At 45.9% G+C, this 27,501-nt stretch overlaps 2 protein-coding genes across 3 annotated transcripts in view; one reads left to right on the top strand and one right to left on the bottom strand.

Moving 5' to 3' along the window:
- Window positions 1-3,740, bottom strand: part of PCID2 (PCI domain containing 2) — a 70,251-nt gene extending 66,511 nt beyond the window's left edge. Inside the window, exon 1 of one of the 2 annotated variants that reach the window (XM_077296961.1) lies at window positions 3,587-3,740. In XM_077296961.1, coding sequence (XP_077153076.1) covers window positions 3,587-3,689 — 103 coding nt within the window. In that variant the 5' untranslated portion in view covers window positions 3,690-3,740. The other variant, XM_077296962.1, reaches the window with a different exon arrangement.
- CUL4A (cullin 4A) overlaps window positions 3,644-27,501 on the top strand; it is a 97,969-nt gene continuing 74,111 nt past the window's right edge. Inside the window, exons 1-5 of the mRNA XM_077296966.1 lie at window positions 3,644-3,757; window positions 6,643-6,858; window positions 11,361-11,476; window positions 13,540-13,643; window positions 17,222-17,291. Coding sequence (XP_077153081.1) covers window positions 6,729-6,858; window positions 11,361-11,476; window positions 13,540-13,643; window positions 17,222-17,291 — 420 coding nt within the window. The 5' untranslated portion in view covers window positions 3,644-3,757; window positions 6,643-6,728. The remainder of the gene's footprint in view (window positions 3,758-6,642; window positions 6,859-11,360; window positions 11,477-13,539; window positions 13,644-17,221; window positions 17,292-27,501) is intronic.

The raw sequence follows: 27,501 nt of genomic DNA, 5'->3' as shown, positions 1-27,501 counted from the left end.
CTAGCAGATAGTACATAACTAGGAAAGAATATTTCCTATTGTCTGTAAAGAGAGAAAAGGAGGGAGACACGGAATATTTGAAAAGCCACAACTTAGCCAGTCGTCCATTCACAAATAGCATCTTTTAAAGGGGTCATACAGCCATGGATGCATGATGTGGATACCCCAGGCTAAAGACCCTTCCCAGTCTATTAATATCAGCCCACAGATGTCTGCATAGCCTTTGTTGGTTATTAATTGTAGGGGGACCCTATGCGTCATTTTTTTTAGAGTCCCTCATTTTAATAGCCAGTAAAGGCTAATTATACAGCTGTGAGCTGATATTAATAGCCTGGGAAGCTCCATGGGCATTACCCCCTTCCCACGCTATAAACTTCTGCCCCCAGCCGTCGGCTTTCCCTTTGCTGGTTCCGAAAATTGCACGGGAGCCCATGCCATTTTTTTCCAAAAAACAATCTTTTATTAAATAAATACATGTACAGTAATTTGCACACACACTGTACTAACTGCATTTGTCACTGACATCAATATATCTACCTATTCTATATGTATTTAGTGTATGTAATCCGTATCTCCTATCCTGTCGGCTCCTGCTGTGATATTACTGTATACGGCAGATGAACTGCCAGCATTTCTTGTATCTATCTAATATATAATTGCCTAGAATACTACTTCCTGCAATTTGTGCCAACTTCCGTGGCTTTGTCCGGAGCTAATGTCCGGAGCTAATGTCCAGAGCTAATGTCCGGAGATAAGTGACGTCACCAGTGTCCTACACCCAGGCAGAGCACAGGGGCCCCAGGCAGCATATGGGGCCCCAGGCAGAGCACAGTGGCCCCAGGCAGAGCACAGGGGCCCCAGGCAGCATATGGGGCCCCAGGCAGAGCACAGTGGTCCCAGGCAGAGCACAGGGGCCCCAGGCAGCCTATGGGGCCCCAGGCAGAGCACAGTGGCCCCAGGCAGAGCACAGGGGCCCCAGGCAGCATATGGGGCCCCAGGCAGAGCACAGGGGCCCCAGGCAGCATATGGGGCCCCAGGCAGAGCACAGTGGCCCCAGGCAGAGCACAGGGGCCCCAGGCAGAGCACAGGGGCCCCAGGCAGAACATGGGGCCCCAGGCAGCATATGGGGCCCCAGGCAGAGCACAGGGGCCCCAGGCAGCATATGGGGCCCCAGGCAGAGCACAGGGGCCCCAGGCAGCATATGGGGCCCCAGGCAGAGCACAAGGGCCCCAGGCAGAGCACAGGGGCCCCAGGCAGAGCACAGGGGCCCCAGGCAGAACATGGGGCCCCAGGCAGAACATGGGGCTCCAGGCAGAACATGGGGCCCCAGGCAGAGCACAGGGGCCCCAGGCAGAGCACAGGGGCCCCAGGCAGAGCACAGGGGCCCCAGGCAGCATATGGGGCCCCAGGCAGAGCACAGGGGCCCCAGGCAGCATATGGGGCCCCAGGCAGAACATGGGGCCCCAGGCAGAGCACAGGGGCCCCAGGCAGAGCACAGGGGCCCCAGGCAGAGCACAGGGGCCCCAGGCAGAGCACAGGGGCCCCAGGCAGCATATGGGGCCCCAGGCAGAGCACAGTGGCCCCAGGCAGCATATGGGGCCCCAGGCAGAGCACAGTGGCCCCAGGCAGCATATGGGGCCCCAGGCAGAGCACAGTGGCCCCAGGCAGAGCACAGGGGCCCCAGGCAGAGCACAGTGGTCCCAGGCAGCTTATGGGGCCCCAGGCAGCTTATGGGGCCCCAGGCAGAGCACAGTGGCCCCAGGCAGAACATGGGGCCCCAGGCAGAGCACAGTGGCCCCAGGCAGAGCACAGGGGCCCCAGGCAGAACATGGGGCCCCAGGCAGAGTACAGGGGCCCCAGGCAGAGCACAGGGGCCCCAGGCAGCATATGGGGCCCCAGGCAGAGCACAGGGGCCCCAGGCAGCATATGGGGCCCCAGGCAGAGCACAGGGGCCCCAGGCAGCATATGGGGCCCCAGGCAGAGCACAGGGGCCCCAGGCAGCATATGGGGCCCCAGGCAGAGCACAGCGATATTTTGGACCACTGTGCGGTGTTTCAGACCCCCTGTGTGATGTCTGGGGCCCTGTTCTTAAGTATATTAAAGATTAAAGTAACGTATATTAAAGTATATTATAGATCAAATTTGACACGTTTATGAGCACCATTGAGTGATATACTCAAGAATGACATAATTTTTCAACATTTTATGGTTTCAAACTGTAAACACTCAAGAGTTTTTTTTTACTTCAACAAGAAAACCTTAACGGTTCATAAAAAACTTGACTGTTCAGGATATGATAAAAGTCATAGTATTCTGAATCTTTAACTTATAAAGATACCTTTACATGGGGTGATTATTGGTTCCAGAGAGGCTTTCGGCCGATAATCGTACACATGGCTGGTGACAGGACAATACAATATAAACGTTCAAAGGTAAACACTGATAACATTAAAATCTAATATATAATTGCCTAGAATACTACTTCCGGCAATTTGTGCCAACTTCCGTGGCTTTGTCCGGAGATAATGTCCGGAGATAAGTGACGTCACCAGCGTCCTACACCCGCTCAGGGTGGACAAAGATATATGCCCTCGTGGTGCGCGACACTTTTCTGATTGGTTGCCGCCTGCCGCGAGCGACCAATCAGAAATGTGCCGTACTGTCAAGAATTGTCAAGAGCTGGTGAGTGCAGCCATTTTTTGTTCTTTCTTACTATTATTTATTAATTGTATTATTCTTACATTTGAATAAATAAAGTATATATGGATTCTAGACTCCCGATTCTTTAGAATCGGGCTGCCATCTAGTGTACTATAAATATATGTGTATCTATATATTCTATGTGTATATATCTAATCTACTCTAACCTGTCAGTGTGATTTTACTGTATGCAGCACATGAATTGCCGGCTTTTCGATAGACGCCAGTGTGTATATATCGGACAGCACTCGCATGGTCCGAGTGCTGTGTGATTTGTTTTCTCGCACCCGTAGGCTTGTATTGGCGACATTTGCTGCGGTTTTACACGCACACTGAAGATGCCTGAGAAGATACACGGTGATGGGAGCTGCCCCATAGACTAACACTGGTGCGGGGGCTACACGAGGTTTTCTCACATAGCGCTCGCCCGTAGTCTCCGGTAGTGTGACCCCGGCCGTACTGGTCGGCTTTGGCCCCCGGTGTCTCATGTGCACTGCCTCCGCTCTGTGGTAAAATCATTGCCGCCAGTCCGACATGACAGTGTGATCCCGCAGCGATGGTCAGAGGTATAAAGGTTTGCCTAATCGATGCTGTGATTGACAGCGGTATTTGAGGAGTTAATGGGCGATGAGGAGTAATGCGTCTCGGCGGGTGTTGGGGCGTTTCCTCACACCGGGTGATAGCTAGTGGTAATACAGGCTACTCTGCCCAGCCTGGCGGTCCGTGTGCCCACAATGCTGGCTGCACAGGGTGTTACTCAGTAACCACGTACCCAGCCGGAGAGCAGCAATGAATGGGCTCCGGTCCGGGACACACCGCGCACGTAGACACCAAACATTCACAAATGAGTAGATAACTGTTGTATTGACCATTCAGTTACACCTACCGTAAAGGACCGCGCATGCCCCGAACACGGTGTAAGGGCGACTACTAATGACGTAACGGCCTCTCCGGCGAGTACAGTCTGTACGCAAAATGCGCCTGCGCATAGAACTCAGGCGTCATTAGTAATGTCTGTCGGTCAGAGACCTCATGGCGCATGCGCGATGCCTGCTTGGTGAGTGCCCGAGATGTAGCGGCGCTGGGTCCCGGTGTTACCGGAAGAGAGGGGCGCTGCACGTAGTCAGTGTAGCCTGGGCAACCGCCTATGTGTCACCAGTGGTGTCCGTGTCACTGCTGTGCCGGGGCCCCAGAACGTGAGGCCTGTCGTGTGCGAGGAGGAAGCCTGGTGCCTGCCTGCCCCTGTGTACTGTGTGTAACCAGCTTCTGCCAGTGGCACATTAATAAAGCAGTCCACCTGTGCTAGTGATGGCAGCTGTCAGGTGACTTCTGCCAGTGTGGCCCCTCTCTGTACACAGGAAATGGGGGGTCGCCTATAGCCAAGACTGTGATTAGCCGGTTGCTACGGGTGACAGCACCTGTAGTGCTGAGGAATGCCCTCCTTGTGCTTCGCCAGGCCTCGCAGCACTGTGCCCGAGCGAGACTTCAGAGCTGCGGCTCCTGTACACCCGCGGCCCAGTATAGGGTCTAGATGCTGGGGCGACCCATGAGCAGAGGTGAGGGGACGGCTCGGCACCATCACAGTCGCCTCATTTGGAGCACGGCGTGTTCCGACAGGTGTAAGTCTACAGTGGTCTGGTGATCCCTGGCACCATTGTGGTTTCCTCACAGCCCAGTGGCGGTCCTTGGGGCAGAGCACTGACTGCTAGTCAGGGGTGGCCAGGATCTCAGGGCTTTTGTCCCTCTCCCTCTAGTAGTCACTGGCTAATGGTTGTCACATCAGTAATACCCTCCCCCCATATTAGTAAGAATGTCGTTCCCCCACTTTCCCAGGTGTTGAAACTAAACCTTAATAGATTAATGGCTAAATCCACTGCGGATTCCTCTGCTGTTTTTCAGCTGCACTTTCCTATTGGTGCAGGTTTAAAACCGCTGCGGAATCCGCACAAAGAATTGACATGCTGCGGAAAATAATCCGCAGCATGTGCACAACGTTTTTTTTTCCCCATAGGTTTACATGGTACTGTAAACTCTGGGAAAACTGCTGCGAATCCGCAGCGTCAAATCAGCTGCGGATCCGCAGCAAAATCCGCAGCGTGTGCACATACCCTTTGGGTATGTGTCCACGTTCAGGATTGCATCAGGATTTGGTCAGGATTTTTCATCAGTATTTGTAAGCCAAAACCAGGAGTGGGTGATAAATGCAGAAGTGGTGCATATGTTTCTATTATACTTTTCCTCTAATTGTTCCACTCCTGGTTTTGGGTTACAAATACTGATGGAAAATCCTGACCAAATCCTGATGCAATCCTGAACGTGGACACATACCCTTTGAGTGCTGCTCTGCCCGGTGCCAGCCTTCCTGCATGTGCCGGACAGTGTGGGAAACCAAATCACTTTCCGAATCCTAAAGTGAGCGATTGCTTCCACATTTCTGTGCATATTCATTCCCTCCACGCTGTGTCTGAGTGGCAAGCTGCATACACAATAGGAGGAGTTGGCTGGAAGACACAGGCATAATAAGGCTGTAGGATCCAGGGCAGAATTCACATTCATGGATCTGTTTTCTTGTCCATCATTTTCTACAGGAAGAACTAAACGGCACTCTCCCCCAAGTGCTTTCCGTGGGAGTATTTTCTTTCTTTCTTGGTTTGGGCCCCTTTAGTGATTTTGTGGAATAATGACAGGAGAACAGATCTCTCAGATATGAGGGCAAGATCCTCCTAACGTCAAACATTGATTACCGAACAATGGAAGGAAGCAATTTTCTTTTCCACATTTTCATAAGGCATTAACATTTCTTAAGTGGCCCTTTAAAGTACTTGTCTCCAATCTGGGGCTATCCTTTTAATTTAGTGAAAGAGTGGGCAGCCCAAGATTTTTCTTAATATAATTTATTGACCACCTCCAAATGTCCCCCAAAAGGGCCGGACTGAATTTTCTGCTTGTGAAATCCAGGCTGCGGAGAGGTGTCTCATAGCCCGACACGGCCGCACTCACAGTGATAACGCGCAGGCGCTCGCTCTTTCCAGGAAACCATCGCTGTCCAGTGATTTACAAAGCGGTGACCCAATGGTAGCATGCTTAGAGCAGTGATTGATTTGGGAGGGCTGGGGCAGTGCAAAGAGCGAGATTTCACACAACCTTATTTTCAGTCCCAGTGCTTTTCGTGGAAAAATTGAACCGTACTCGGACCAATGTTATTTAACTGGGCAGGGCAGATTTTTTTTTTTTATGGCGGCATGCACTAATTTCTTACATAAATTGGATCAGACTCACTCATTTCAGACTATAGGTGCGTACAAAAAATGTCAGCCACAGTGTAGCATCCAATATTGACAGGTACGTTACAACTCTGTAACAGAAGAAACTGTAAATGGCCTTGTTAAGTTTTAGTTGCTGCTGTCAAAAAAAAAAAGTGGACAGTAGTGATGAGTGAAGGTTCGCTCACCCCATCCCTAACAGCTAGCTGCTATTTACAGAGATGGGTTGTCATACATGCATCATAATCTCTCTACTTCTGCAGTCTGACTCTGTTTTGTAACCTAGTAATAACCTAGATATCAGAGGTAAAAGGAAAAATCTCCACGCCATATTATTTTCTTTCTTTTGGGCATGTTTGCACTTTGACCAGGATTTAATATTAACCTGGAAAACACAGTATAAACTTTCTTGTAGTCTTGAGTTTGTGTTTACCTAAAAGCGGATGAAAATGGTGACCCGAAATCAAACATTGCACACACTACGCCTCGTGCATTACGGCCTCTAAAGCCAAATCTAATAGCTTCTTTCTATACTGCTAGTTGTGTACATGATCTGTAGCCTTACAATGAAGAAGAAACCATTTTAGCCTCATTACCAAGTGTTCATTCTCACATCTCAGCACTTATAAGATATGTGTATGTGATATATTGTGGATTTCTTCTCTTTTGTATGCCCTAGACTCTGAATAAGTGGCCAATGATATTCACTCATTGAGGACATCTACTTGAAATCTTCTCCTCTGTGGTGTGCCGGACTGCCCTGCCATGGAACAAGACGCTCAGAGGAAAGGAAACTTTTCAACACTAGTTAACCATACCAATGGACTGACTAAAAGTTCTGCACTGGCCGCCAAACCCTCAGCTTCCAAAAAATTAATAATTAAGAATTTTAAAGGTAATGTAATGGATGTGTGTAAAATGTATTTTATTACAGCCAAGCTAATGAGTGCGGTAGAGTTAGAGATTGTACAAATGTGCAGGTCAACCTAGGGTAAAAACAAAACGAGCCAATATCCTGCAGTAAGTGAATAGTAATAATACAAATAAATAACATAAGGTACTTAGTTGACACTATTTTTATTTTAAAAAAAGTCAACTATGAGGTTAATATTTCGGTTAATAGAGTTCTGAACCGGCCCGGCGCCGGCAATTAGAACCCTGCTGCCGGGGGGAAATGAAATGTATTCCTCCTGGTAGTGTTCAGGGTTAAATCATGGTGGCAGCGCCAGCCGGGTTCAGTCACCGCTCTGTGTATAGAGAATGGCGGCTGTAACTGCACCCCCGGCACTGACTGACATCCCATCCTAATGATGAGCAAGCTGTCAGTCAGTGCCGGGGGTGCAGTTACAGCCGTAACTTTCGTCGTTTGCCAGTAACACTTCCTTTTTTTTTTTTTTCTTTTTCAGATGGATCTTCTCCTTATCTCTGGAGGGATATGGTGTGAACAGTCACACTGTACTCCCACGTAGAGACTATGAGTACGGCGTTTTCCTCCCGGCAGCGGAGCTCCAAGTGCCGGTGCTGGACAAGTTCAGAACTCTATTAACCTGCAGATTAACCCTATATCTGCAGGTTAATAGCATTTTTTCACTTGACAAGTTCCCTTTAATACTTGAGATAGGTCCATCCTGATTGGGTACACCTTGGCGCGGTAGAATGGCTTTTAAATGTTTTTTTTAAATCAAAATAGTCTCAGCTAAGTACCCCATGTTATTTACATGCACTATAACAATTTATTTACTTACTGCAGGCTATTTGCTTATTTTGTTTTTGTTCTCGGGTATGTTTGTTAATGACCACAGGGTGAAGGTGCACCTGCACATTGCTCCTATGCCATCATGTGCTCCAGCTCATTTCTTTGGCTTTAACTATAGGGATTACTTAAGGACCATTTAAGGCACATTAATTTGTCTGGAATGGCTGCTATTTAGTGTACTAATCAACCAAGTCTTGTTTTATTTTCTGAAATTGAACAAAAGCCAGTCTCTTACCTTGTGAATTAACTCATCAATGCATCCCATTGGGAAATTAAGCCAATTGCGGTAATTTGGTCACTTCTGCTAATTGAAATGTTAGGGTAGATTATGTCAAAGGGGGAGCCAAGAAGCATGGCAGATATGGCCAACCACATGTTATATAGACATAATTTCCTTTTAATTCACAGTTTGTTATACTATATAATTTGATGAAGAGGAAAAGAGCATCAGCATGTTACTTCCCCAGTTGGCCATTGTGGGTTAACCCCTTAATGTCCACTGACGGACACAGTCCGTCATTGGACACCTCCCCCTGTTTAGTGCGGGCTTTGGCGATGAGCCTGTACCTTTTCTGGCACATGACAGCTGATCTGATCATCTGTCATGTGCCTGGAACAGCCACGGGTGGAATCGCGACTCACCCACGGCTGTTAAGGCTACTTTCACACTAGTCCGTCGGTATGGGCCGTCGCAAACCATCGACCCGACGGACAGTGTGTTAATGTAGCACAACGTGGGCAGCGGATGCAGTTTTACAACGCATCCGCGGCCCATTGTGAGTTCCGGGGAGGAGGGGGCGGAGTTTCGGCTGCGCATGCGCGGTCAAAAATGGCGGACACAACACACAAAAAAAGTTACATGGAACTTTTTTTTGTGCCGACGGTCCGCCAAAACACGACGCATCCGTCGCACGACGGATGCGACGTGTGGCAATCCGTCGCAATGCATCGCTAATGCAAGTGTGTGGAGAAAAAAAACGCATCCTGCCGACAACTTTGCAGGATGCGTTTTTTCTCCAAAACGACGCATTGTGACGTGCATCGAACGACGCTAGTGTGAAAGTAGCCTTACATGTTAAATGCCGCCGTCAAACGCTGACAGTGGCATTTAACATGCACTGGCAGAAATCTAGTCATTACCTCCTCCCATCGGCACCCGTGTCATATGACCGCGGGTCGCCGATGGGTTGGCATGACAACCCGGTGTCAGCAGGAGACCCCTGTGGTTGTCATTGCTGGATCGCTATGAACGTTGCCTGGTGGTCGGTGCTCATAGCAAGTGAGCATTTATGCTACATAGAACAGGGCTGCAGCCCTTCTCTATGTATCGGAGGCGATCGGACAAGTGCAGCTTCTAGTCTCCCATGGAGATTATTGAAGCAAGTAAAAGGTTAAAAAAAAAAATGTTTAAAAATAAAAAACATAAAAGTTCAAATCACCCCCCTTTTGCCGCATTCAAAATAAAACAATAAAAAAAATCAAATATACACATATTCAGTATCGCCGAGTTCAGAATCGCCCAATCTATCAATATAAAAAAAATCCAATTAGTAAACGGCGTAGTGAGAAAAAAAAATCAAAACGAAAGAATTTTTGGTCGTTTCAACATTGCAATAAAATGCAATAAGGCTACGTTCACATTTGCGTTGTGCGCCGCAGCGCACACAAAAACGCAGCAAAACGCATGCACAATGCTGCGTTTTGCGCCGCATGCGTCCTTTTTTTGATTGATTTTGGACGCAGCAAAAATGCAACTTGCTGCGTCCTCTGCGCCCGGATGCGTGCGCCGCAGGGACGCATGCGGCGCAAAACGCAAGTGCGACGCATGTCCATGCGCCCCCATGTTAAATATAGGGGCGCATGACGCATGCGGCGCCCGACGCTGCGGCGCAGACCGCAAATGTGAACGTAGACTAACAGGTGATCAAAAGATCGTATGCACCAAAATGGTATCAATAAAAACTCCAGACTGGCACTCAAAAAATAAGCCCTCACCAAACCTGATACCACGAAAAATGGAGAGTCTACGGGTCTCGCAAAATGGCAACTTTTTTTTTTTTACACAAACATTTTCAATTTTTTTTCACCACTTAGATAAAAAAGAACCTAGACATGTTTGGTGTCTATGAACTCGTAATGACCTGGAGAATCATAATGGTCAGTTTTAGCATTTAGTGAACCTAGTATAAAAGCCAAACAACAAGTGTGGGATTGCACTTTTTTGGCAATTTCACTGCACTTGGAATTTTTTTCCAGTTTTCTATTACAAAACCTGGTAAAACCAATAGTGTCGTTCAAAAGTATAACTCGTCCTGCAAAAAACAAGCCCTCACATGCCTATATTGACCAAAAATAAAAAAAGTTATGGCTCTGAGAATAATGGGAGCAAAAAATGAAAATGCAAAACCAAAAATACCCCTGGTCGTTAAGGGGTTAGAGCAACCTGACCTGCAGTGATCGGCAGATCATGGGGCAGCTTAAATGTGCAAAGGGAGGACAACCATTTTAAAGTGTATCTGCCAGGTCTTAGCTCTTGCTTTTCCTGTGTGTGTCATAGGACATACTGCACTCATAGATATATATTTCTCATACCAAAGTATTTTTATGTAAAAATGTAATGAAATGTTGCAGGACTCTTAGAAAAATGCCTAAGAGTCCTACTTCTACTGCCCACACACAGTGATCTGCTGCTCTCGCTGTATGGAAATTTGGTAATATGGGAACAGCAGCAGGGGATGAAGGACTCGGGCATTCTTGATAGTATTTACCTACAAATACTGAATCAAACGTAGGAAACAATGTATCCCCAGGCGCTATGTCTTTATCCTGGTCTCAGTCTAGAATGCAGCAGACCTTAAAGATCCAGTTGAAAGTGTTCACCAGTGTCCCACAGGATTTCACATCAGGCTTTGGGGAAATCCATCTTTGCACTGGCAGGACAGTAGCTGCTGGATAAATAATGCACCGCTGCTTTAATTAAAGGGGTTTTCCCACAAATAAAAGTTAATTTTAATCAATGGATCTTGGAATAATAATAAGTTCCACTATCAGATGTGTTACATAAAATGTTCCTGCGCTGAGATAATCTTATAAATGTGCCCCTACTGTGTAATGAGGGGAATGTTCTAAGACTGACATTTCCCACGACAGTCTAAAACAGAAGTACACTGAAATAAGATGCACCAAATTCAGTACAGGGAGTTCCAGTCTACAGAAATGAATACCTGTGTACTTCTTCACTGCGTAGGTGATATTTCTTAGATCATTATGGGTCCCACATCTGCTGGGAAAGCGTGTGGACATACAATTAAGGCTGGGGTCACACTTGCAAGTGCAATGTGAGAAACTCGTGCCTCAATACCCGGCACTGCCGCCAGCACTCAGGACTGGGGCGTGCGGCTGCGTAGAAATACATGCAGCAGCACGCACAGGTCCCGAGTGCCGGCGGCAGTGCCGAGTATTGATGCAAGAGACTCGCACAAGTTTCTCGCATTGCACTTGTAAGAGTGACCCCGGCCTGAAGGCAACATTCTGCTTGTAGTGCACCCTCCAAATTCTAAGTGTGCAGACCACAAACAGTGAAGAATGACAATGTGCTGCTATTGCCGCCTGTCGATTTAGTACAATGTTTGTATTTGCAGACAAACCAAAGCTGCCTGATAACTACACTCAGGACACATGGCAGAAGCTTCATGAAGCCGTAAACGCCATAGAAAGCAGCACGTCTATAAAGTATAACTTGGAGGAACTTTACCAGGTATGACAATTCATTGTTTCAGAAACCCCTTTTCCGCGTGAGGCACCTTTCCTGTACAGTCAATAATTCTTCTATACTTCATACGTATTATCCTCATTTAATACCGATACAAGAGTAATAAAGTCTAATGCATATATGGCTTAAAAGAGAACTGTACTTTGCATAGATCAATAATACAAGCGAATGCAAGTAACATTTTCTAATACATCTTCTCAAAGAAATCTGCTCACTTCTTCCTTTCCACCTGCCTCCTAAACTCACCCACTCCGGAAAGACTGTTCAACTTCATCTTTCTCAAGACAAGATGGACTGCCAATTCAGTGTAGTGTCAAGTTACACCTCCTATTATAAGCTATCAATTGGGGACGAGTGAAGAACGGAGTGACAAAACTGCCAGGTGGAAACACAGAAAGCTCATGCTGAGCACAAGTCTTCTACCTTACACCAGAGCTGGATTCACATCTACACTACTCAGTATTGCTGTTGAATTTCCTCCATACTGATGATGCTGCTTCCTTTTCTGTGCCAGTGAAGGAATGATGAACAGGAATCCCTCTTCGTGTGCTGGCTGTATATGGGAGAACTCATAGCAGCTCACACCTCATACACAAATCTCAGAGTAGAGCAAATTAAAAGATGGATAATGCAGTGCTGAAAACTGGTGAACAGCTTATATTGAGAATACAGTTACCATTTAACAATGGATTACTATTAGCAGGCTTACCGTTTGGCTATTGCTACAGGTATAGATGGGATGATAGACATTCAGATTAGCCTGTGAACTGGTCTTGGGAGATGTTGCAGGGGTGGCAGAATGGGACAATCTGGAAGGAACCCATCAGATACAATGGGACTAATAAATATAGTAAAGAGTTATAACAAAAATGTAAATGACCTCTTTTCCCCCCATTAAAAATAAGTCTTAAAAAAAAATACATGTTTGGTATCACTGCGTCTATAAAAGTATGATCTATCGAAATATAAAGTAACCTTGATTAGTGAATACTGTAAAGAGAAAATAATGTAATAATCAAAATGTCATTTCTATCCCAATATGGAATAAATGAAAAATCATCTTGCCCCCCACAGCTGTGCCTCAGAAAATGGCAACACAAAACCAAAAAATAGTTTTTACAAATTTCCACATTTTTTTTTTTTTTTTAACCAATTTTTTTTTAACTATTATTCTAGTGGTGAAGTTTGGTATCTCTGTAATTGTACTGACCTTGAGAATCATGATGGTAGGTCATTTATACCACACAATAAAAACCAGGAAACAATGCCCAAAAATGTCCAAATGTTGGAATTGCTTTTATTTATTTATTCAAAATTTCACCACATTTGGAATTTATATTTCCGGTTTTCCAGTGCATTGTCTGCTAAAAAGGATGGTGTCATTCAAAAGTACAACACATGCCCAAAAAAACAGGACTGTGGAGTCTATGTCCATTTTAGTGTAGTCTGTATAAAATGGACCGACTCTGACTCCTAAAATATATAAATATATAATACATTGGGCTCAGTAGTACAATGCAGGATGTGCTGTAAATGTTTTCATAAGAATTTGGGAAAGTTATGAAATGTCCTATAAATGTCTGTTCTGTTCCTGACCTAAGGATCTCGCCTTTTAGTGAGATGAATCTGTGCTGCACTTTATGCACATGCTCAGTAGTGACCAGTGCTGTGGGGTCAGGGAAATTGAGGAGTTGGAGGTTTGGCTTACTGACTTCACAGCCCTGAAAAAAACAAGCTCTCATATCTGTGTGGAAAAAAAAAAGTAATGGATTTTGGAGAAAGGGAAAAGTAAAACAAAACCACAAACACAAATTGGCTGTGGTGGGAAGTGGTTACATTTCGGGCATTCCCATGAGGTTCATGAGATCCAAGGGTCTTATGGTTTGCACATTGGCACCAGGATCTGTACTGAGCAGTTTTTTTCCTTAATTGCTCCTTGTGGCATTACAAACCTGATGTGATACCTGTAGTTGTATGCTCAGTGTGTAATAGTGTGCGGATGTGTAGGTCCTCTCTGCAGTACTAATTCTGCCTCTTTCCTTTTCTAGGCTGTGGAAAACCTATGCTCTTATAAAGTGTCACACACTCTATATAAACAGCTGCGCCAAGTGTGTGAGGAACATATGAAGTCTCAGATCTACCAGTTCAGAGAATATCCTTTACCTCTGGTACATTTCTACAGTAAGAGACCATGCAATTGAGCAGGTTAGGCTTTTAAGCCACCAGTGGTGTCATTATTAACTTGCAGTGTTGCGTCATTGTATGTTCTAATTAACCAGTTACCTTATATACTCGAGTATAAGCTGAGTTTTTCAGCACTTTTCTTAATATATACTTACCTTGTAATGTCTTCACATCCTGTTCCATCCAGATGTGTCCGAATCCCAGAATTCCAAGTGGCGGAAGTTCACCGACCTCCATATTGGGACACCCAAGTGATGGGTGTTTCAATATGGAAACTGCTGGTGGAGCAGCCTCTTGCACAGTACCACTAGCGGAACACCGTCGCACCACACACACACACACACACACACACACACACACACTGTATACGCCGTACACACCGCACACACACTGTATACGCCGTACGCAGCCTCTTGCGCGGTACCACCAGCGGAACACCATCGCGAACACGCCACTGCCGGGATCAGCCGAATGATTCACTGACCGCCGCCATCTTTGTGCAGGAGGAGCGCATAGCACATGGGGTAGACAGGTCAAAGAAGAGAACACAGACGGGAGAAGTCAGTACATGGGGAAAGAGAGAGTGGATAGGTGGGTGAGCACATGGGGGGGGGGGGGGGGAGAGATTTTCAATGCTGCAAAGCCTGCCCCCATCGTGACATTACTGCCCTCCCGATGCAATCGGGATAGGATAGGGATGAGGGGGCCATGCATACCAGGATAGGGATGAGGGGGCCATGATACCAGGATATGGATGAGGAGGCATGCATGCCAGGATAGGGATGAGGGGACCATGCATACCAGGATAGGGATGAGGAGGCATGCATACCAGGATAGGGATGAGGGGGGCCATGCACACCAGGAAAGGGATGAGAGGGCCATGCATACCAGGATAGGGATGAGGAGACATGCATACCAGGATAGGGATAAGGAGGCCATGCATACCAGGAAAGGGATGAGGGGGCCATGCATACCAGGATAGGGATGAGGAGCTATGCATACCAGGAAAAGGATGAGGGGGCCATGCATACCAGGATAGGGATGAGGAGGCATGCATGCCAGGATAGGGATGAGGGGACCATGCATACCAGGATAGGGATGAGGAGGCATGCATGCCAGGATAGGGATGAGGGGACCATGCATACCAGGATAGGGATGAGGGGGCCATGCATACCAGGATAGGGATGAGGGGGCCATGCATACCAGGATAGGGATGAGTAGGCATGCATACCAGGATAGGGATGAGGGGGGCCATGCATACCAGGAAAGGGATGAGAGGGCCATGCATACCAGGATAGGAATGATGAGGCATGCATACCAGGATAGGGATGAGGGGGCCATGCATACCAGGATAGGGATGAGTAGGCATGCATACCAGGATAGGGATGAGGGGGGCCATGCATACCAGGAAAGGGATGAGAGGGCCATGCATACCAGGATAGGAATGATGAGGCATGCATACCAGGATAGGGATGAGGGGGCCATGCATACCAGGATAGGGATGAGGAGCTATGCATACCAGGAAAAGGATGAGGGGGCCATGCATACCAGGATAGGGATGATGAGGCATGCATACCAGGATAGGGATGAGGGGGCCATGCATACCAGGAAAGGGATGAGAGGGCCATGCATACCAGGATAGGGATGAGGAGGCATGCATACCAGGATAGGGATGAGGAGGCATGCATACCAGAATAGGGATGAGGGGGGCCATGAATACCAGGAAAGGGATGAGAGGGCCATGCATACCAGGATAGGGATGAGGAGGCATGCATACCAGGATAGGGATGAGGGGGCCATGCATACCAGGAAAGGGATGAGGGGGCCATGCATACCAGGATAGGGATGAGGAGCTATGCATACCAGGAAAAGGATGAGGGGGGCCATGCATACCAGGATAGGGATGAGGAGGCATGCATACCAGGATAGGGATGAGGGGGCCATGCATACCAGGAAAGGGATGAGGGGGCCATGCATACCAGGATAGGGATGAGGAGCTATGCATACAAGGATAGGGATGAGGGGGCCATGCATACCAGGATAGGGATGAGGGGGCCATGCATACCAGGATAGGGATGAGGAGCTATGCATACCAGGAAAAGGATGAGGGGGCCATGCATACCAGGATAGGGATGAGGAGGCATGCATACCAGGAAAGGGATGAGGGGGCCATGCATGCCAGGATAGGGATGAGGGGACAATCCATACCCGGCTTATACTCGAGTCAGTAAGTTTTCCCGTTTGTTTGTGGTAAAATTAGGTGCCTCGGCTTATACTCTAGTATATATGGTAATTGCAGGAGGGTGTACCTACTATTATTACCAGGCCAACAAGCATGATCATTTAGCAATATCATATTAACCCCTTCATGATCTTGCAGTTTTGTGTTTGTTTTTTTTTCTTTTTTTCCTCCCCTTATTCCAAAAGCCTTAAAGGGGGTCTCTCACCCCATTTTTGGCCTATAAGCTGTGGCCACCGCCATCAGGGGCTTATCTACAACATTATATAATGCTGTAGATAAGCCCCCGATGTAACCTGAAAGATAAGAAAAACAAGTTAGATTATACTCACCCAGGGGCGGTCCCGGTGCGGTCCAATCCGATGGGCATCGCAGTCCGGGTCCGGCGCCTCCCATCTTCATGCGATGACGTCCTCTTTTCTTCCTGTCGCGGCTCCTGCGCAGGCATACTTTATCTGCCCTGTTGAGGGCAGAGCAAAGTACTGAAGTGCGCAGGCGCCGGGAAAGGTCAAAGAGGCCCGGCACCTGGGCACTGCAGTACCTCGTTTTTCTCATCTTTCAGGTTACATCGGGGGCTTATCTACAGCATTACAGAATGCTGTAGATAAGCCCCTGATGGCGGTGACCGCAGCTTATAGGCCAAAAATGGGGTGACAGATTCCCTTTAGCTTTTTTATTTATCCGTCTCCATAGTCGTGTGAGTGCTATTTTTTTTGCTTTTGTGGGATGAGTTGTACTTTTAAATTACACCATCCATTTTATTATGTGATGCACTGGAAAGCAGGAGAAAAAATCCAAGTGTTTTGAAATTGCCAAAAAATGCAATTCCACAATTGTTTTTGTGGGTTTTTTATTTACCATGTTCACTATATGGTAAAACTAACCTAGCAATATGGTTCTCCAGGTCAGTGAGAGTACGCAGATGTTATATATATATATATATATATATATATATATATATATATATATATATATATATATATATATATATATATATATATATATATATATATACAGTACAGATCAAAAGTTTGGACACACCTTCTCATTTAAAGATTTTTCTGTATTTTCATGACTCTGAAAATTGTACATTCACACTGAAGGCATCAAAACTATGAATTAACACACGTGGAATTATATACTTAACAAAAAAGTGTGAAACAGCTGAAATTATGTCTTATATTCTAGGTTCTTCAAAGTAGCCACCTTTTGCTTTGATGGCTGCTTTGCACACTCTTCTGTTGAAGTTGGTTTCCTGAATTACCAAATCTTTTCATTGCTTTTCTTTAACTTATGCCATTGTGTACAGAATCTCTTGACAGCTTTCTGTTTTTAAAAAAGGTGAACTTGTGTTGGAAAGATCACTGCAGACAAATGGTAAGTGTACCGTGTTTCTGTGGGTACCTTGCTGCAGCTTATGTGCACCCTGAATGGCCATTTTACAAGAAACACCTGCCCTTTATGGAGCTTCCCTGTATAAGACATCTGCTTATACACCAAGGAGCAAGTTTTCAGTGCTCGACTATTCAGGGGCAGAGTTTCCAAATCTGCCTTTGTGGAGTTTTCTTGTGCAATGATGTCAAGTATACAAAAATTGTGTCATCAAGCAAAATATCCAGTAGCGGTGGATCCTATAGATATAAACAAGCCTTTGAATGGCGTTTTAAGAGGATGTAAAGAATCTTTCAGATGAACTGGCGGTGCACATACAAGCACATTGCAGCCAAATACAACACTAGTGCTCAACTAACCTAAGTGAACACACAACTTGCTGTTCCTTAGCTCACATAGGTTAAAATGGAAGACGACCAGTTTGAGTGCCTTTAATTAGTGGTCAAAAGTGTTCAAAAGGGCACAAATATTGTGGGAAATAAGAAAAACATTGTCTTGTTATATTAATGCAGATTTCTGTTGCATTTTGCCGATGGGAGGGTAAAAGTTTGGGCCAAGCAGCCTGATCCATTCCTGTCAAGTGTCAACTGTTCAGGATGGTGGAAGTGGAGTATTGGTGTGTGGGATGTTTTCTTGGCACAACTCGGGCCCTCTGATACCTGTAGTTGGATATTTAGATGGTAGAGCTAACATAAACATAGTGGACAAGTTTTATTCCTTTGTGACAGCTGTTTACCCTATGGCAGAAGAAGCATTTCATCCATACAGTCAACCACACCACAAGAGTTATATAATCATGTATCGGAACATGACATCAAGGTTTCCTTGCTCCTTTCCCAATCACAAAATCTTATTCCTATAGACCAGCGGTGGGCAATTAAAAGGGTTGTCCATTACTAGGACAACCCCCTTGTCACTGAATGTTTGTCCCCGTTAAAATAAAAACACTTAAAGGGAACCTGTCACCCCGTTTTTTCAATATGAGCTAAAAATAGCGTTCAATAGGGCCTGAGCTGTGCTTTACAATAGTGTATTTATTGTCCCGATTCCCCACCTTTGCTGCCAAAATACCTTAGTAAACTCGCCGTTTTCGGCTGTCAATCACACTGGTCCGGTCAAATGGGCTTTGTTATATCGCTGTTTCTCCCCCCGCTCCTCGGCGTGTCAGACGTAACTCGATCTGTGAATAGCACAGATCGCGCTCTTTTTTTGCAGTTGTGCAGTGGATTCGGCTCTAGCGCCTGCGCAGTATGCTTTGCCCAACTGTGAGCAAAGCATACAGCACATCATTGCGCATGCGCCGGTTTTTCACTGTAACCTCTGTGCCCCGGAAGTCTCGATATGCAAATTTGCACACCGAGACTTCAGGGGCACAGAGGTTACAATTAGTGTTGAGCATTTCGATACTGCTGATCAAGTTGATCAAGTGTCAACTGTTCAGGATGGTGGAAGTGGAGTATTGGTGTGTGGGATGTTTTCTTGGCACAACTCGGGCCCTCTGATACCTGTAGTTGGATATTTAGATGGTAGAGCTAACATAAACATAGTGGACAAGTTTTATTCCTTTGTGACAGCTGTTTACCCTATGGCAGAAGAAGCATTTCATCCATACAGTCAACCACTGTTGACTGACCCGACCCATCGGGTATTGCCCGATATTCGCTGTATCGGAATTCCGATACCGAGTTCCATTATTTTTGCGATATCGCATAGTAACCTGCAGTGCATCACTGAGGTTACTATGGTTCAAAGTCTCACTTTATGGCAATAGCTGTGTGGGAAAATTTCTCACACAGCAATGGCATAAAGTGAGACTAGGGACTATTTTTTTTTTACAGCGGCGGAGGAATACAGTGGCGGAAGGATACCTTCCTCCCTTCATTGTGTTCCTGGAGCCCCTAGAGAGCGGTCGCATCAGCTGATGCTGCCGTTTTCTACGGGAGATCGTCGTGGGACACTCGTGGATTTCTGCGGACAGGGAGTATATTGGTTGTTTGTTATTTTAATCTTTTTTACAGATGACACTGGCTTCGGGGAACAAAGTGACAAGTAATAGTAAGTATGTAATCTATGTTTAACGTGCTGTATGTATTGTATGTAATGTATGAATGTATTGTATGTAATGTATGTATGTAGTATGCATGTAGTATGTATGTAGTATGTATGTAGTATGTATGTAGCATGTAGTATGTATGTAGTATGTATGTAGCATGTAGTATGTATGTAGCATGTAGTATGTATGTAGTATGTATGTAGTATGTACAGTGCCTACAAGTAGTATTCAACCCCCTGCAGATTTAGCAGGTTTAATAAGATGCAAATAAGTTAGAGCCTTCAAACTTCAAACAAGAGCAGGATTTATTAACAGATGCATAAATCTTACAAACCAAAAAGTTTTGTTGCTCAGTTAAATTTTTATAAATTTTAAACATAAAAGTGTGGGTCAATTATTATTCAACCCCTAGGTTTAATATTTTGTGGAATAACCTTTGTTTGCAATTACAGCTAATGATCGTCTTTTATAAGACCTGATCAGGCCGGCACAGGTCTCTGGCGTTATCTTGGCCCACTCCTCCATGCAGATCTTCTCCAAGTTATCTAGGTTCTTTGGGTGTCTCATGTGGACTTTAATCTTGAGCTCCTTCCACAAGTTTTCAATTGGGTTAAGGTCAGGAGACTGACTAGGCCACTGCAACACCTTGATTTTTTGCCTCTTGAACCAGGCCTTGGTTTTCTTGGCTGTGTGCTTTGGGTCGTTGTCTTGTTGGAAGATGAAATGACGACCCATCTTAAGATCCTTGATGGAGGAGCGGAGGTTCTTGGCCAAAATCTCCAGGTAGGCCGTGCTATCCATCTTCCCATGGATGCGGACCAGATGGCCAGGCCCCTTGGCTGAGAAACAGCCCCACAGCATGATGCTGCCACCACCATGCTTGACTGTAGGGATGGTATTCTTGGGGTCGTATGCAGTGCCATCCAGTCTCCAAACGTCACGTGTGTGGTTGGCACCAAAGATCTCGATCTTGGTCTCATCAGACCAGAGAACCTTGAACCAGTCAGTCTCAGAGTCCTCCAAGTGATCATGAGCAAACTGTAGACGAGCCTTGACATGACGCTTTGAAAGTAAAGGTACCTTACGGGCTCGTCTGGAATGGAGACCATTGCGGTGGAGTACGTTTACTTATGGTATTGAAACCAATGTCCCCACTGCCATGATATCTTCCCGGAGCTCCTTCCTTGTTGTCCTTGGGTTAGCCTTGACTCTTCGGACAAGCCTGGCCTCGGCACGGGAGGAAACTTTCAAAGGCTGTCCAGGCTGTGGAAGGCTGACAGTAGTTCCATAAGCCTTCCACTTCCGGATGATGCTCCCAACAGTGGAGACAGGTAGGCCCAACTCCTTGGAAAGGGTTTTGTACCCCTTGCCAGCCTTGTGACCCTCCACGATCTTGTCTCTGATGGCCTTGGAATGCTCCTTTGTCTTTCCCATATTGACCATGTTTGAGTGCTGTTCACAAGTTTGGGGAGGGTCTTAAATAGTCAGAAAAGGCTGGAAAAAGAGATAATTAATCCAAACATGTGAAGCTCATTGTTCTTTGTGCCTGAACTACTTCTTAATACTTTAGGGGAACCAAACAGAATTCTGGTGGGTTGAGGGGTTGAATAATAAATGACCCTCTGAAAAAACTTTTCCTAATTAAAAAAAAAATAAACAAAGAAATAACATTCTTTTTTGCTGCAGTGCATTTCACACTTCCAGGCTGATCTACAGTCCAAATGTCACAATGCCAAGTTAATTCCAAATGTGTAAACCTGCTAAATCTGCAGGGGGTTGAATACTACTTGTAGGCACTGTATGTAGCATGTAGTATGTATGTAGCATGTAGTATGTATGTAGCATGTAGTATGTATGTAGTATGTATGTAGCATGTAGTATGTATGTAGCATGTATGTAGCATGTATGTAGTATTTATTTATTTTTTTACATTCAACACATTAGCCGGATGATGGGACTACTACTGTCCCATCATTGGCCAATGTGTCAATCACTTTCATTGTAGCAGGCATCGTCCGATGGGACTTGTAGTCCCATCGGACGATGCCTGCACAGACACAAAGACCCCAGGCAGCCCGCACAGACCCCCCGCAGGCCTGCACAGACCCCCAAGAGGCCGCACAGACCCCATTATAGTGCATTATTGCACTATGGGAACTTCCGATTCCGGGATCCGATATCACAAAAATATCGGAACTCGGTATCGGAATTCCGATACAGCGAATATCGGGCAATACCCGATATTTGCAGTATCGGAATGCTCAACACTAATTGTAACCTCTGTGCCCCTGAAGTCTCGGTATGCAAATTTGCATATCGAGACTTCCGGTTCACAGAGGTTACAGTGAAAAACCGGCGCATGCGCAATGATGTGCTGTATGCTTTGCCCACAGTTGGGCAAAGCATACTGCGCAGGCGCAAGAGGAGACTTTAATGCGCAGGCGCGTAATACTTTATCCAACGCCGGGAAGAAATTTCTTAGGGAAAAGCAAGAGGTGGGGGAGAAACAGCGATTTGGCTACGCCCATCGTACCGGACTGGGGTGATTGACAGCCGAAAATGGCGGGTTTACTAAGGTATTATGGCAGCAAAGGTGGGGAATCAGGCGATAATAAAGGCACTATTGTAAAGCACAGCTCAGGCGCTATTGAACGCTATTTTTAGCTCATATTGTAAAAACGGGGTGACAGGTTCCCTTTAAACTCAGCTGGCACCATTCCAGCAGTGTCCGCACTCACGTTCTTGGGGCTCATGTGATGTAATGAAACGTGAGCCCCTCTCCCAGTCACTGCTGGCGTCACTTTTCCCTTCTTTGGACGTTTAAGTAATCAACAGGGAGTGAGAGCTGAGACTTGCCGCTCACTTCCTCTTGATTACTTATATGTCCGAAGGAGGGGACAGTAACGTCAGTGCTGATTGGATGCGGTGCTCACGTTACATAACAACCCCACTTGGGCACTGGGAACTTGGAGTGCTAACACTTATGGAACGGCGCCAGCACTGGTGGGGATTATAGGTATTAATATTTAATGGGGACAAACATCCAGAGTAATTTTCCCGAGAGGCCACATGAGAGACCGTGGCTGTTGTGGAGGGCCAAACCCATAGGCTAAAATTAATGCTGCTTAATATTATTATTGTAATTGTTTTATATTAATAATGATCGCATCCCTTAATATTGAACAGAATTAAGTATGCGGACATCTCTCTATATACCGTATGAGTTCACACACAGCCCCTTATATACAGTATGAGCCCCCACACAGCCCCCCTATATGCTGTATGAGCCCCTGCACAGCCCCATATACACAGTAAGAACCCACACACAGGCCCTTATTTACAGTATTAGCCCATCTATATACATTATGAGCCCCCACATAGCTCCCTGTGTACAGTGTGAGCACTCACATAGCCTCCATGTGCAGTATGAGTCCTCACATAGCCTTTATTATATAAAGAATGAGCCCTCACATAGGCTCTCTATATACAGTATGAGCCTTTACTTAGCCTGTCTACATAGAGTGTGAACCCCTATGTAGCCTCCTATATATAATATGAGCCCTCACATAGTCCCTCTTTATACAGTACTAGATAGTGGCCCGATTCTAACGCATCGGGTATTCTAGAATATGCATGTCCACGTAGTATATTGCCCAGCCACGTAGTATATAGCCCAGCCACGTAGTATATAGCCCAGCCACATAGTATATTGCCCAGTGACGTAGTATATTGCCCAGTGACGTAGTATATTGCCCAGTGACGTAGTATATTGCCCAGTGACGTAGTATATTGCCCAGCCACGTAGTATATTGCTCAGCGACGTAGTATATTGCCCAGCCACGTAGTATATTGCTCAGCAACGTAGTATATTGCCCAGTGACGTAGTATATTGCCCAGCGACGTAGTATATTGCCCAGCCACGTAGTATATTGCTCAGCAACGTAGTATATTGCCCAGTGACGTAGTATATTGCCCAGCGACGTAGTATATTGCCCAGCGACGTAGTATATTGCCCAGCGACGTAGTTTATCTCACAGACCATCCTTGCCACCGGAACGTGCCGCTTGCATGGACCGGCCGGAGCATCGCGAGGAGCGGGAAAGGCGGCGGAAGGTGAGTATGTAATGATTTTTTATTTTTTTAATTATTTTTAACATAAGATGTTTTTACTATTGACGCTGCATAGGCTGCGTCAATAGTAAAAACTTGGTCACACAGGGTTAATAGCGGCGGTAACAGAGTGCGTTACCCGCAGCATAACGCGGTCCTTTACCGCTGGCATTAACCCTGTGTGAGCGGTGACCGGAGGGGTGTATGCGGGCGCTGGGCACTGAGTGCGGGGAGTAAGGAGCGGCCATTTTCTTCCGGACTGTGTGCGTCGCTGATTGGTCGTGGGCGTTTTGCCACAACCAATCAGCGACTTGGATTCCATGACAGACAGAGGCCGCGACCAATGAATATCCATGACAGACAGACAGAAAGACGGAAGTGACCCTTAGACAATTATATATTAGATAGGGCCCTACATAGACCCCTGAATAGAGTGGCATGTAAAAGATTAGGTCACAATCACTGTTATTGTGAGCAGTTAAGCAAGTTGAAATATCTAAAAGGCCTGAAGTTAAAGATTACACATTTTCTTTGTATTTTAGGGAAAAAAATAAAATAAATATATATATATATTGCTATATTTACCATTTTAAAAATTGCAAAAAGGAAAATTGGCCAATGCAAAAGTTTAGTCACCCTTGGAGATTTATGTGCTCAGATAACTTTGACCAATGTTTCTGACCTTAATTGGCCTGTTAGGGTTATGGCTTGTTCACTAACTATCATTGTTAAGAAAGGACAGGTGATGCAAATTTCCAAGCTTTATAAAAACCCAACCTCCTCTAACTTTGTGCCAAAAACCAGTACCCATGGGTTCTTCTAAGTAGCTGCCTAGCACACTGAAAATGGTGGAGGGCCACAAACAGGAGAAGGCTATAAGAAGATAGCACAGCGATTTCAAGGTGCACTTTCCTCAGTTTGAAATGTAGTTAAGAAATGGCAGTTAACAGGAACAGAGGAGGTCAAGATAAGGTCTGGAAGAACAAGCAAAATTTCAGTAATGTCTGTTCGTAGGTTTGCTAGTGAGGCAAAACAAAACCCCTGCATGACTGCAAAAGACTTTCAGAAAGATTTAGCATACTCTGGAGTTATTAATAATAATAATTTTATTTCTATAGTACCAACATATTCCACAGCATTTTACATTTTAGATGGGGCTTATACAGACAATAAATTGCATTACAGCATAACAATAATAACATAAATAAACAGATACCAAGAGGAATGAGGGCCCTGCTTGCAAGCTTACAATCTGAGATGTGGTACATTGTTCAACTGTAAAGAGATACATGCACAAATATGGTCTTCATTGAAGAGTCATCAGAAGAAAGCCTCTCCTGTGTGCTCACCATAAAATTCAGCATCAGAAATATGCAAAAGAACATGGAAACAAGTCATGTGGACCAATGAGGTTAAAATGGAACTCTTTGGCCACAACCAAAGGTATGTGTGGAGAAAAAAAGGGCACAGAATTTCAGGAAAAGAACTCTCCGCCAATCATTAAGCATGGGGGTGAATCAACCATGCTTTGGTGTTGTGTTGCAGTCAATGGCACAGGGAAAATTTCACGGGTAGAGAGAAGAATGGCTTCAATTAAATTTCAACAAATTCTTGATGCAAACATAGCACCATCTGTAAAACAATATGAAATTGAAAAAGGTTAGCTTCTACAAATAAATAAGGATCACACATGTCAAAATGCACAATAGACTAGATCAAGAAGTGCAAACTGAAAGTTTTGCAATGGCCCTCACAGTCCCCTGATCTGAATGTAATTGAAAATCTGGGGCTAGACCTCAAAATAGCAGTGCATGCAAGACGACTGAGGAATCTCACAGAACTGGAATAATTTTCCAAGGAATAATGTATGACTCTTAGCTGGCTACAAAAAGTGTTTACAAGCTGAGACACTTTTAAAAGGGTGTGCTACTATGTACTAACCATGCGGGGTGCCCAACCTTTTGCATCAGACCGTTTTACGTTTTGTAATTTATTAAATATAAAAGATGATAATGCATTTATTTTTGTTTGCCTAAAATACAATGGAAATGTGTCGTCTGTAACTTTAGGCCTTTTTTGAGCTCATTTCATCTTCAACTTATCTGTTCACAATAACAGTAATTTCGACCAGTGGTGCCCAAACTTATACATGCCATTGTACAGTATGAGCCCCTACATAGCCTCCTATATACAATATGAGCCCTCACATAGCCTTCTATATACATACAAACATGCCATACACATCTGAAAAAAATTCCCACATACCCTTTTCCTGGTGCTCTGCTCCAGTCTCTGGTGTACCAAGGCCGGTTTCACTCTAGTGTTTGTGTACACAGCATAGGGTTGCGTACTTCTTACCTTCAGATCCGCATACAATACAATTCAATGCGTACACAATGTTAAAGGATAGGTATGCAGGACAGATGCGGATGTATGCGGATCTGAAGGTAAAGGCCCCGTCACACTTAGCGACGCTGCAGCGATACAGACAACGATGCCAATCGCTTCAGCGTCGCTGTTTAGTCGCTGTGTGGTCGCTGGGGAGCTGTCACACAGACAGCTCTCCAGCGACCAACGATGCCGAGGTCCCCGGGTAACCAGGGTAAACATCGGGTTGCTAAGCGCAGGGCCGCGCTTAGTAACCCGATGTTTACCCTGGTTACCAGTGTAAAATGTAAAAAAACAAACACTACATACTCACCTTCGCGTCCCCCGGCGTCCGCTTCCTGCACTGACTGAGTGCCGGCCCTAACAGCAGAGCGGTGACGTCACCGCTGTGCTGTACTTTCACTTTACGGCCGGCAGTCAGTCAGTGCGGGAAGCAGACGGCAAGGGACCTGACGGACACCGGAATGTGAGTATGTAGTGTTTGTTTTTTTTACATTTACGATGGTAACCAGAGTAAACATCGGGTTACTAAGCGCGGCCCTGTGCTTAGTAACCCGATGTTTACCCTGGTTACCAGTGAAGACATCGCTGAATCCGTGTCACACACACCGATTCAGCGATGTCAGCGGGACCTCAACGATCAAAAAAAGGTCCAGGCCATTCCGACACGACCAGCGATCTCACAGCAGGGGCCTGGTCGCTGCTACGTGTCAAACATAGCGAGATCGCTACTGAGGTCGCTGTTGCGTCACAAAACTTGTGACTCAGCAGCGATCTCGCTAGCGACCTCGCTTAGTGTGACGGGGGCTTTAGAAGTACGCAGCCCTATGCTGCGTACACAAACGCTAGTGTGAAACCAGCCTTACTCTCCATACAGCAGACATGATGTAATGACATAATCGCGTCTGCTGTCTCAGTTGTACACGCCCATTGGTGGAACAAGGAACCGACGGCTCCATACTCCACCAATGTACTTGCGCTGTCTGCATCCCGAGGATGTGCATAGCGGTGACAGTGGCTGATGAATGGCAGGTAAGGCTTCTTTCACATTTCCATCGGTACGCGGCCATCGCTAAGCGTCGGCTTGACGTACCGACGGACGTTGTGAAAATTCTGTGCAACGTGGGCAGCAGATGCAGTGTTTAAACACGTCCGCTGCCCATAGTAAAGTCCCGGTGAGGAGGGGGTGGAGTTCCGGCTGCGCCTGCGTACTTAAAATTGCAGGACCTGACGTACGAAAAAACTTTCCCTTGAACGTTTTTTCGCTGCGACAGTCCGCCAAAAACCGACGCATCCAGTGCACGACTTATGGAACGTGTGTCCATACGTCGCGATGCGTCGGTAATACAAGTCTATGGGGAAAAAACGCATCCTGCGGGCAACTTTGCAGGATGCGTTTTTTCAACAGAACGACGCATTGCAACGCACGGCAAAAGACGGAAATGTGAAAGTAGCCTAAGGGCATGGTGGGCCCATGAGCCACTGTTTCAGACTTTCGGCTGTATTGGTCTGCAGTTTGCCCAGTGCATCTTTAGAATGAGGGAAAACTGGCTTTTCAGAGCATTTCACACCTCCATCTAACCTGGGACAGCTGTGACAAGCCTTCCTGTTCGCATGGGTCAATATTCCTACAGAATGATATCT

Source organism: Ranitomeya variabilis, chromosome 3, assembly GCF_051348905.1.
Source record: "Ranitomeya variabilis isolate aRanVar5 chromosome 3, aRanVar5.hap1, whole genome shotgun sequence".
NCBI lineage: Eukaryota > Metazoa > Chordata > Amphibia > Anura > Dendrobatidae > Ranitomeya > Ranitomeya variabilis.
Note: the sequence above shows the minus strand (reverse complement) of the source record. Positions and strands in the feature narration are given on the sequence as shown.